Here is a 12,700-nt window from a genome sequence, read left to right on the forward strand (position 1 = left end):
GTCCTCCAACCAATGAGCATTCACTTTGTTTTATGATAGTTTTGCTATTTTGTTTTTGTTTTTTTCCAATCACAAAGAGTGTTGCTTTGAATCTTTTGAATCACTTTTGTTCCAGCCTTTCACTTGCATTCTGCATATGGATTTCTTTTTCCTCTAACACATTTTTATTGCTATTTTTTGTTTATATAGTGCTTAAAGTTCCTCCTATATTCCTCTCCCCATTCCCAGAGAACCAGCTCTTATAACAAAAAAACTATTTTAAAGGAAAAGAGGAAGAGAAAAAAGTATAATTCATTAATATAGTTTTTTAAAAATCTGACAATACTTATACAATGTTCCACATCTGGCCCCCTCCTCCCCCAGTTCTGCAAAGGAGTGTGTGTGTGTGTGTGTGTGTGTATGTGTATGGTGTGTGTTGGGGGGGTTCTCCTATCTCCCTTTTGGGGACAAATTTATTTTTTGTAATGGTGCAGCATTTGCTGTGATTGGTTTGTGTAGATTGTTCTTTCCATTTATATTGTCGTAGTGATTGTGTCTGCTGTTTTCTTGGCTCTGCTGACTTCATTTTGTATCAGTTCATGTAAGTGTTTTCACGCTTCACTACATCTATCATACTTGTTTCTTATAGCACACTTATATTCCATGATATTCACATACCACAATTTGTTCAGCCATTCTTCAATTGATGGGAATTTGTTTCCAGTTCTTTCTACCACAAAAAAAGTGCTATTATAAAGATGTATCTGGAGTCTTCATTTTTTTTTTTTATTAATGTCCCTTCTTGGGCTAAATGTGCCTTTCAGTAAAATCTCTGGGCCAAAGGATATGGACATTTTTGCCACCCCTTTATATAATTCCAAATTGCTTTCCAAAAATATCTGTGTTAATTCACAACTCTACCAACAATGTATTACTGTGCCTATCTTTCCACAGCCCCTCCAACACTATTTCCATCTGTTGTCATCTTTGTCACTTTGCTGGGTGACAACAAACCTCAGGGTTGTTTTGATGTGCATTTCTCTATTATTAGTGATTTCAATCATCCTTTCACATGGTAATATTTCACAGTTCTTTTTTTGACAAATGTTTACTCATATCCTTTGACCGCTTGTCTATTAGGGAATGGCTTTTGGTCTTATATATTTTTGTTAGATGCCAAATCCTTAACTGAGAAATCTGATCAAAATATTTGTTTCCATTCAACCACTCCCCTTCTTACTCTAGATGCAGTGATTTTGTTTGTACAGAAGCTTTTTCATTTCATAGTCAAAATAGTCAAAATGATCTCTGTATCTCTTTTAATTGCCTCAATGCTTTGTGTAGGTTGGAATTCACCTCCTGTCCTTCGCTATGAAAGGTAGGTGATTTGCTTCTCTTCTAATAGTTTTGGTCATATTATCTTTGAATTCAGTTTGTGTATTCATTTTGAATTTACTGTAGAATATGGCATAAGTTATTGTTCTAAATCGAATTTCTCCCAGACTGTTTTCCAGTTTTCCCAGCAATTCTTCTCAAACAGGGAGTTCTTTCCTAAGTAATTTGCATTTTTTTTTACTTTATTGAACCCTGGGTTATTGAATTTCATTATTTCTGATTCTTCCATGTCTAGTATGTTCCATTGATGTACTTTTCTATTTTTTAACCTATACCAAATGGTTTTGAAGACTGCTGCTTTGTAATATGTTTTGAGGTCTAGCAATACTATTCTCTCTTCACACTTGCCTTTTTTCATCATTTCCCTTGATATTCTAGATCTTTTATTGCTTCAAATGAATTTTATTATTATTTCATCAAATTTTACAAAGTGTCCCTTTGATAGTTCGATTGGTATAGCATTAAAACTATAAATTAACTTTGGTAGTATTGTCATTTTCATTATATTGACATGGCCCAGTCATGAACACTGAACTTATTGTTTTTCTCCTTAAAACCCTCCCCCCTTCTACCTTTCCTATTACTTTAGAGGGCAACACCTTCCTCTCAGTCCCTCAGGCTCCCAACCTGGGGGTCATCCTTCTCTCTTCACTACCTCTCACCCCCCTCCCCTTATATTCAAATTTGATTTAACCTTTGCAACATCTCTCTAATATGCCTCCTTCTCCCTCTGACACTGCTACCACTCTGGTACATGCCCTTACCACCTCACACCTGCACTGTTACACTAGCCAGCTTGGGGGAGGGGGAGACTGCCTGCCTCAAGTCTCTCCTGACTACAATCCATCCTGTCCTCAGCCACTAAATTGATTTTCCTAAAGGGCAAATCCAACCATGTCACCCCTCATATACATTAAACTCCAGTGGCACCCTATGGCCTCCAGGATCAAATACCAAATGCCCAGTTTGGCATTCAAAGCCCTTCGTAACTTACTCTCTTCTACCTTTCCAGGCTTCCTGCACCTTCCTCCCTGACATGTACTTTTGGATCCTGTGATTCCGGCCTCCTGACTGTTCCATCTTTTGACTCTGGGCATTCTCTCTGGCTGTCCTCCAGGCCTGATCTCCCTCCTCATCTCTGCCTCCTGGACTCTTTCAAGTCATAACTAAAATCCCATTTTCTATAGGAAGCGTCATTTCCCCATCCTTCTTAATTCTAGGGCCTTCCTTCTGTTCGCCATTTCCTATTTGTCCTGTATAGATCTTGCTTTGTTCCAAACCTAAGGGTAGGACATCAGAGCCAATCCATCCCCACGAATGCCCCACCAACAATCGCTGACAAATGGTTATCCAGCCTCTGCCCTTTCCTAGTTGGAGAAGGAAGGATGGGAAAGAGAGAAGGAAAAGGGAACTTGTTTTGGATGGGAGGCAGCAGAGGACAGCAGAAAGCACTCTGGTTTGGGAGGCCAAAGATTTGGGTTCAAACTCAAGACTTTGACTAAACCGTGTGACCTTAGGCAAGTCATTTCTCATTTCTGGGTCCCAGTTTCCCATTTGTAAAAGGAGGAGGCTGGAACAGATGCCTCCAAATACCTGGATTTTGACTCTTAGACCACAGCATCTCACACCTGGAGAATTTTCAAAGTGCCTCCCCTTTCTAGCTCATTTCATTCCCAATAAACTCTTATGAGGTGGGGCAGGGGCTATAATGCCCCTTTTACAGATGAGGAAACTGATGCTCGGGGAGCCATAGAAGGCACAGAATTCAGGATCTGGAAGGGATCTTGGAGGTCACTTTGGTCAGCTGGAATCAGAGCGCCCTGTTCTGAGTCAAAGGTTGGACAATCCCCCCTTGAATCTGATTCTCTCAGTGCCTAAATTCCCCCAAGTTAGTATGGTAGGGACTGCGGGATGTTGGAAGAATTTAGGCTTTGCTGCTATGGGCCTACTGCATATCCAGTGTGTGGGATTTAAAGCCTATACCGCTTCTGGTCAGGAGTCCTCTGGCTCATTTGCTCTTACCAGGGACAGTAGGATGCAGTGTACTTGGGGGGGGGCAAGGGGGAGGGCTGGGAGGGGCTTGACTAAGTCCTTCCAACTTGTGTGAGCTTGGCCAAATTCCTTCCTCTCTCTGGGACTCAGTTTCCTCCTTTGAAAATTGAGGAGAGGGGCATCCAGGTGGTGCAGTGGATAGAGCTCTGACCTTGGAGTCAGGAGGACCTGAGTTCAAATCTGGCTTCAGATACTTGACACTTACTAGCTGTGTGACCCTGGGCAAGTCACTTAACCATGATTGCCTCAACCCCCCCCCCCCCCCAAAAAAAGAAAATTGAGGAGGGTGGCCTAGTGGCTGCCTCAGTTTGCTTCCATCTGTATCCTTTAGTTGTGAATTCCCTGGGGAAGGGAACAGGAAAGGGGTGCCCTACCCTGCTCTGATCTGTTCTTCTCAGACTTGTAGTTCTGTCTAGTGAGTTCCGGAGCAAATGCTTTGAAAGACAGTTGGTAGAGGTGTTAGGTCACCCAGTCTCTCATGCTGGACTCACCAATGAGCAGGCTTTGGAACTGGTTTCATCACCCATGCCTAGAGACGAATAATGCTGACAGCCTCATACCGCGACAAGGCCGACGGGTGGTGGGAGGCCATCCCAGAAGGTGGAAATGAAAAGGTCTTGGGTGAGGCTGAGCCCAGAAAGGGGCTTGCTTTGCAGCTAGGACAAGGCCAAATTGAGAGACTTAACAATGACTCACTAAATAGAGCTTGGATGTCCCTGAAGCTGCACTTTTGCACAGATCTCCTATGTCTACACTGCCTGCCTCTTGGACTCCTGCTGACTCTTCCACCCCCTCCCCCACCCCCTCAGTCTGGGGAGGTAAGAGGCCTTGTCTTCTGGCCTGAATTATTTTAGTCTTTGACTAATTCCCAAGAGAGTGATTCATCCCTGTAGGATGCTTTCTTTGGCCAAGGAACACTCCACCTCCACGTTCTTAGGGTTCCAGGCTCCCCTCCAAACTCAGCAGCCCAGATTTCATTCCTGAGTTAAGTGAATGGTGAAGGCTGGGCCTTTTGATAACGTTGGTGAGTTGGAATTTGCCTTCAGAAGGAAGACTGGCCCTTGGACCCTCGACTATAATGTGCCCGGGCCGGGGCTGGGGGGTGGGGAATGGCCCTGGGGAGATGGGGAAGGGGGGGCATGGCCACCCCAGAACAGGAGACACAGAGCTCTGCCCTACCCATGACCTCACTTCTTCCTTCTTTTGGTCTGAGCTCTTCCCTTTCACTGTCCTCAGCCCGTGCTTCCAGAGTGTGAAGTGCTATCTGTGTGTACATGTGACCTTTTACATGTGAGTTCTCATTGGGTCACCACAAGTGCCATGTGAGGAAAGTGAGATGTGGTGAATGAAGCAAATCAGTGGCAGAGGGGCTTTGCACCTTCATCTTCCTGACTTTAGGCCCCCCTCTCTAAGCTGGCCTTGCCCATTGCAATCACTTTGAAAAGCAAAAAGCTTTATGAAGTGAGAGGGATTATTGGGCAACCCAGGCTTGTTTCAGGTTGGAGTTTAATTCACATATTGACACTGGGGCCCTATGGGGTCCTGTTTCTGTACATGCATTTGCATATGGGCTCTAGCATGTTGGAAGGGCATGCATGAAGAACAAGTCCTGAAATACTCAATTGTGGTGACTGCTGAGGGAACAGCGGGGGCTGACATCCCTTGGCTTGGCTCTCGAGGGCAGGACATGTGCCAAAAGCCCAGGACAGACGGTGGCACAAAGGAGCGGGAGTCCAAGTCTGCTGAGTGGTCTCTTGGTGGGCACGTACTGAGCTACCCCGGGCTCACTCTGGGTTTCTGTTATCCATGTGGGCCTGGCCTCCCCCCTCCCCCAACTCCAGGCAGGCCTTTTATTCTTCTTGAATTGATTTTCAAGCCTACTTTCATCTCTCCTTAAAGGCCATTCTCTGCCCCCAGCCGTCCACCTTCTCAGCTGAGGACCTCTTGTCATAAACTCATCAATGAGCTCATTGAAGCCATTGTCCCGAGCAGCCCTTCTCTCCCTCTCCCTCTCTCCTCCTTGACTCTGGGCCCTTCTTCGTGCTATTCAAAGCCCTGTCTGAACAAGTGATCCCATCCTGTCCTGTCTTCTCCAGCAGATTCTCCGCATGATCCTCCTCTCTCTGGCTCTGTCCTCCTGACTCCAGGGCCGGTGCTCTGTCCACTGCACCACCTCGCTGCCCCTCTCCTCTCTTCTCTTTGGGGCCAGAGTTCACCATCAGCTCATGTCTTCTCTGCTTCTCCATATTCATCACATCTGTTGCTTCTCCCTGTTTCTGACATTCCTCTCCAGGCTGCCCTCTTGCCTCTCCTCCCAGACTTGCTCTACAATACCCAGAACCCTTTCTACCCTGGAAGCTCCTGTAGCCCCTCCCTCTGATTGGCTGCTTCCTTCCAGAAGCTCCAGTTGAAGGAGGACGTCCAGGCTACCTGTTTCTTCATTCGTCTCCAGCCTGCACTCCTTCCTCTTCTTCTCCACTTGCTTTATAATGCTCCAGCCCAGCGCCTCTACCTCCTTTTGTGTTGGCTCCGCATTAGGATGTGAGCTCCTTGAGGTCAGGGACTGTCTTTCGGTTTGTATTTGGATCCCAAAGCTTAGCGCAGTGCCTGGCACATGGTAAACCTTTAATAGACACTTTTTTGACTTGTTGACCATGTCTGTGCCACAAATTGGTTAACCAGTCCCTAATTGATGGACGTCTTCTTTGCTCCCACAGAAAGCACCAATAGAAATGTTTCAGTGCATAGGGAGCTTTGATTTTTGCCAGTCAAGTCTTACATGCCAGATCAGATGGCCTTTGCTCAGTCCTCATCCTTCTTGAGCTCTCTGCAGCCTTTGACACTGTCAATCACCTTCTCTTGGAAACTCTCTTCTCTCTAGGTTTTTCTGGCACTCTCTCTTGGTTCTCCTCCTCCTTGTCTGACCATTTCTTCTCCATCTTTTTTTTTCCTGGAACTTCATCTCTGTTTTGCCCCCTAAGTGTGAGTGTCCCTAAATGCTGGGTCCTGGCAGTTTTCGGATGAAAAAATTAAAGCTATCTATAGTCATATGAGAAAAGGCTCTAAATCACTATTGATTAGAGAAATGCTTATTGAAACAACTCAGGTACCATATCACATCTATCAGATTGGCTAATATGACAAAAAATATGACGAATGGTGGAGAAGATGTGGGAAGATTGGAGCACTAATGTTGCATTGTTGGTGGAGTTGTGAACTGATACAACCATTCTGGAGAGCACTTTGAAACTATGCCCAAAGGGCTATAAAACTATGCAAACCTTTTGATCCAGCAGTATCTCTACTAGGTCTGTATTCCAAAGAGATCATAAAAAAGAGAAAAGGACCCACATGTACAAAAATATTTATAGCAGCTCTTTTTGTGGTGGCAAAGAATTGGAAATTGAGGGGATGTCTATAAATTGGGGAATGGCTAGGCGAGTTGTAATATATGAATGTAATATACTATTACTCTATAAGAAATGATGAGCAGGTGGATTTCAGAAAAATCTGGAAAGACTTACATGGACTGATGCTGAGTGAAGTGAGCAGAACCAGGAGAACATTGTATACAGTAGCAGCAACATTATGGGATGAACGACTTTGATAGACTTAGCTCTTCTCAGCAATACAATGATCCAAGACAATTCCAAAAGACTCATGATAGAAAATGCTATCCACATCCAGAGAAAGAACTATGGAGTCTGAACACAGATCGAAGCATACTGTTTTTTCTCTTTCTTTGTTTTTGTTTTTTCTTTCTTGTGGCTTTTCCCTTTTGTTCTGATTCTTCTTTACAACATGACTAATGGGGAAATAGTTTAATATGATGGTACATGTAGAGCCTATATCAGATTGCATGCTGTCTTGGGGAGGGGAGAAGGGAGAGAGGGAGGGAGAAAAAAAATTGGAACTCAAAATCTTATAAAAGTGAATGTTGAAAAATAAATTAATTAAAAAATTTAAAAAGAAGTCCGGGTCTTGGGCCAGTTCTGAAAACAGAACTAGTGAATACCTGTTTGACATGTATACACTAGGAGAAGATTGTGAAAGTTCCTTCTAATACTTTAAGGCTTTGGGGCCCTGAGCTTGGATACACCAAATAGGTAACTTCTCTCTCCAGACCAAGAATTAAAAGTTGGCAACTAGACCATAAAAATTCCATATTCCCCATAGTCTTTTCTTCTCCCACTATAAAATCTCACTCAGTGACTTCATAAACTTTCAGTTATCATCCCTGTGCAAGTGACCATTGGATCTGTATACCCAGCCCTGGTCTCCCTTCTGAGTGCCAGGCCTGCATCACCCACTGCCTAATGGACATCTTGAACTAGATGGACATGCAGGCATCTCAAACTCAACCAATTCAAACCAGAGCTCAGTTTCCTCCCCCAAACTGCCCCATATCGGTTGAGGGTTCCACCATCTTCCCAGCCCTTCAGGTTCACAACCCAGGTATCACCCTTAACTGCTCGCTATCTCTCACCCACCACATGCCATCTTAATTTCATCTTTGAAATATCTCTCGAATATGCCTCCTTCTCCTTCTGATGCTGCTATTGCTCTGGTACAGACCCTCATCACCTCACACCTAGATTACTGCCATAGCCTACTTGGGGGTGGGGGGATGGGAGGGGATGGGCCACCTGCCTCAGGTCTCTCTCCACTCCAGTCATCAACGTGACCATTTCTCCCTTACTCAGTGAACTCCAGTGTCCACCTAGTAGCTCTAGAATCAATGTAAACTCTTTTTTTGGGATTATAAAGCTTTTCACACCCTAGCCTCCACCTGTCTTTCCAGATTTACTCCCTTTCAAGTTCCCTATGGTCCAGTCAGACTGGCCTCATCACTCCTACTTTTTGTTCTTCATTCATGACATTTCCTTCATTTCCTGTCTCTCCAACTTTGCCCTGGCTGTGCCTCATGCCTGAAATGCCCTCCCTTCTCACTGCCACTTCTTAATCCCTAGTCTTCTTCAAGGCTCAGCTCAAGCATTGCCTTCTTATGGGAGGCCTTTCCCGCTTGGCCCTCTCCCACCCCCCTGTAGATCTAGGCCTAGAGGTCTGTGTGCATACAAGTGACCTCCCCTGCTGGAAGCTAACTTCTTTGTGAGAAGGCCCTATTACGCTTCCATCTTTGGAACCCAGCACCCAGGAGGTGCCCACCACTGGGTTAAGTCTTCCACAGGTGTTTGATTGATATTCCCGTATGTTTCCTTCATGGAATCCTGGCTGTTAAGCTGGAAGGAACCTCAGAGGCTAATGGGGCTTGAAGAAATGGAAGCAAGGGGAGGCAAGGTGGCCTGCCCAACAAGTATCAGGGATGGGATTTGAACCCAGGCCCTGGGACTCCAGAGCTAGTGCTTGTTACATTGGGCCACGTTCTGAGAGCAAGGGAACCTAAGAGGTGTGGGAATGAGAGCCCATAGCATGCTGCTGACTAGCCACGCTGCCTTAGGCATATCCTTGCAACAGCTGGAAGCTGGGCCGACTAGATGTGGGAATACGGACGGGTTCACTTGCCTCTCGGGGCTTCCCTTTCTTTCCCTGTACTAGCCCTTGTCCAGCTGACTGACCTCCCAGGCTGGGTAGGGAAACATCTGGGAGCCCTTCAAAGGTCTTTGCTCAGACTTGACTCTACTTGACCTGCCTGTAGAGCTTTGGACAGAGACAGAGACAAGTGATTGGTGTGGGATTCATAGCTTTGGGAATATAATAGGGTCCCAGAAATTGGAGCTGGAAAAGGTCCCTTAGAGGTCACTCAGTCCAAGGCCCTCATTTTCTGGAGGCCCAAAGAAGGGAATATGTGTCCATGCCCCCAGCGCCATCAATCAGTCAATCTATCAGCAAGGCTTTCCTGAATGATAACTATATGCCTGCCCTGTGCTCCCATTTTCTTGCTGAAGCGTGATAATCCACTCTTCCTTGCTAATTGATTCCCTATCTCACTCTCCACAGCTGCTATTCCAAACTTTCATGGCTTCTTCTCAAGCCTTAACAGCTCCCACTCTCTCAACTGAGAGCAAATGCCTCAGACTTAACTGAAAAACCGAGGCCATTCTCAGAGAGCTCCCTCTTCTCCCTTCCTTCTCGTCTCCCATCTCTCTGACATCCTTTCACACTATCTCCTTCTTCCCTCCAGTCTATGAAAAAAATAGGTGACCCTTCTGACAAAGGGCAAGCCGCTCTCTTTCCATTCACCTTTGCTCCCATGCCCTCCTATCTTGTCCAGCAGGTGCCTCCTCTATCATCCAGACTCCCTATTCTTAACTCTCTCCCTGTCTACCAACTCATTTCTTGTTTGCTACAAACAAGCTGATGTCTAAATATTTCTCCCTTCCTTAAAAAACCAACCCTTGTTTGATCCGGACCATCCTTGCCAACTATTGTCCCATATTCCTCCTTCCCTTCTCTGCTAAATTCCTTGAGAAAGTAACCTATGATTGGTGCCTGTATTTCCTCTCCTTTCACTCTCTTCTAAACACCCTGTGGTCCGGCTTCTGACCTCATCATCCAACTGGAACTGTTCTCTCCAAAGTTGCTGATGCTCTCCTAATGGCCAAATGCAATGGCCTTTTCCCAATCTTCATCCTCTCTGCAGCCTCTTCCCCCTGGATACTCTCTCCTTTCTGGCTTTTCACGACACTGCTCTCTCAGTTGCTTTGATGCATCTTCACTAATGTCAAAGTCACTAACTTATGAGTGGCCCCAAGGGTCTCTCCCAGATACCCTTCTCTTCTCCCTCTATTTTATATCACTTGGTGACTCATTAACGGCCACGAGTTAAATTCTCACCACGATGCAAATGATTTCCGGGTCTGTTTATCCAGCCCTAACCTCTCTTTGGCTCTCTAGTCTTGCATGTCCAACTGCCTATTGGACATCTCGAACTGGAAATCCTACAGACATCTGCAGGACCACAAACCAGAAATGTCTTTATCTTTTCTCCAAACCTTCCCATCTTCCCAACTTTGCTCTACCATCTTGTCAGTTACCCAAGCTCACAAGCTCAGTGTCAGCTTAGACTCCTTACTCTCATTCCTCCCTGTCAATATCTAATCTGTTGTAAAATGTTGCCTCTTCTTCCTTCAGCACGTCTCCCATCCGGGTTCCCCTCTCTTCCCTGGTACAGGCCCTCAGCACCCCTGTCCATCTCTGCTATTCACCTGTGACTTCTCCATTTCTTTGCCTTTAAGATGAGGTGATTGTTAGGATCAGATTAAAGAGTGTAAGTTATTGTTACATTGGCACCTCAGAGCCCACAGGCCCAAACAGGCAGCTCAGCTTTCCCTCTCAAACGGCCATTCCCCTGATCTCCCTCTGAGGAAACCTTGAGATCACTTTTGTATGAAGAGATGGGAAAAACCCTTTATTAAACCCTTGCTCTATCAGATAGTCAATGCACCTACTAGGTTCCAGGCACTATGCTAAGTGCTCCAGATACAAAGAAAGGCAAAAACTCTGGTGTGGCCCTCAAGGAGCTCCCATCCTAATGGGGGAGATGGTATTCAGCCATGCAAGTGATCTCAGAAGGCAGGCTCACCAGAAACACTGACTAGTGCGGGGGAGGGCTCACTTGCTTCCCTCCCTCCCCCTCCCCAGAGGAGTTGATGCAGTCATGGAATATACTCCCAGATGAGAAAATATTGATGTGGTAACAAGGTATGTCACATGTCACACAGCAACAGTACGCCATCTGGAACCTTTCGCTGTCACCTGAGCTGAGGGAGAGGGCCAAGAGGAGAACCTGCTTCCTCCTGCCCTGTACTGTCACCCCGTTCCCCGTTCCAATGACCATCCGCCCTTTTAACAGATTATCAGAGTAGAGCAAAACAAATTAGCCTGTTGGCTTCCTCCCCCGGCAGAGTTCACAGGTCCCTGCAGCTCTCTCTGGGTGTCAGAGCCCTTGGGTGCTGTGCTGCCAAGAGTTCTGGGCTGTCTTCCTTCACGTCGCCTCGCTCAGCACATCAACGTTCGTTTGTCCCGCCAGCCTCCTGCTTTTGCTTGGTCTGTGCTGCCTTATTGACACAGGTCTTCCCAAGGAGCTCCAAAGTCTTCCTATTTCTCCTGTCATGACACGCACTGATATTCGATTGCCTTCACAGACCATCAGTTGTTTAGATATTTTCCCCTTCCCTCCAGTTCTTTGGAGGCATATATGGGAGCTTTCTCTCAGGATTAGGGTTCGGGTTACCTCAGGGTTTGACCTCCTTTGCTGCATTGCTAGACCCAAGTTGTGTGCAGCTTAGTGACTTTTCGGGTTTCATCTCAGACTGGTTCCCAGAAAAGGTAGGACCAATTCTTAGCCCCACCAACACTAAAAGGCCCACCTTAAGATTGTCTGCAGTCAGCTGATGCATCTCACCTGAAACCTGGGGAGGGGCTTTCTTTCTCCAACGTAATTCAGGAGTAACAAGTGAAGAGAAGAGAAAAGGGAAGGTGGATGTAATCTGGAGAGAGAATTTGGGAAGGCATGAGTGAGGGGCAGGGCCAGAGACTCAAGGGTTGAGGCCAGTGTAAATTTTGCCTTGTTAATTATAGAATCAAGATTTTGAAGAAAGAGAACGTGATTTCAGAGTTGGGGTAATGGCCTGACAGTCGGGATCAGGGCACTGAAGACTGTGGTGAGGATAGAGAGGGGTGAGGCATGGCGAGAAATGGAAGGCAAGGGGAAATTCCAGTGTTATGGATTGTGTGGGTGGATCTTATGAGTGACAGGTCAAGGGTACATTCCTAGGTACAGGTCTCACTCCTATCTTGCTATCTAGCGCTCAGTACAATCCTGAGACTCCCCAGGGCCTCTGGGATCAAATCCGGCCTTTTTTGTTTGGCAGGTGAAGCCCCTCCCAATACAGCTCAAAGCTGCCTTTCCAGGCTTCCTTCGTTACTCTTTGCTTCAGCCAAACTGACCTTTTCCTTATTCCCCATACACAACGCTGCAGGTCTAAGCTCTAACCCTATCTATGGCTCCCATGCCTGGAATGCTGTCCTTTCTAAGCGAAGTCTGAGCTTCTTTCAAAGCTCAATTAGAGGGTGCTAATTCCTCCTTGAGTCCCAGCCTGATCACTTAAACTGCAGACCCTCCACCCCCTACTGACCTTTGAAACTAGACCAAACTCACCCAAGCCTGGGGCACTTGGAGTGTGGAAGTTATGATTCCAGATTGTAGGAGAGAATGGGGATTGGGACACAATGCTCCATACCTCCCCTGGGCCACAGGGTGGGGAGGGAGGATGTCCAGCCCCTGGGCTTTGTGGAAATATCAGACTGCTTG

General features: G+C 46.2%; 1 protein-coding gene across 2 annotated transcripts in view; it reads left to right on the plus strand.

Annotated features, from left to right (window-relative positions):
* Positions 1-12,700, plus strand: part of AWAT2 (acyl-CoA wax alcohol acyltransferase 2) — a 60,572-nt gene that overhangs the window by 21,996 nt on the left and 25,876 nt on the right. Inside the window, exon 1 of one of the 2 annotated variants that reach the window (XM_027836727.1) lies at positions 1,330-1,357. The exons of the other annotated variant lie outside the window; for it this stretch is intronic. Coding sequence (XP_027692528.1) covers positions 1,351-1,357 — 7 coding nt within the window. The 5' untranslated portion in view covers positions 1,330-1,350. Of the gene's footprint in view, positions 1-1,329; positions 1,358-12,700 lie in introns of those variants that run through there. 2 annotated transcript variants of the gene reach the window in all.

Source organism: Vombatus ursinus, unplaced genomic scaffold (assembly GCF_900497805.2).
Source record: "Vombatus ursinus unplaced genomic scaffold, bare-nosed wombat genome assembly UNPS02014819.1, whole genome shotgun sequence".
In the NCBI taxonomy this organism is placed as follows: domain Eukaryota; kingdom Metazoa; phylum Chordata; class Mammalia; order Diprotodontia; family Vombatidae; genus Vombatus; species Vombatus ursinus.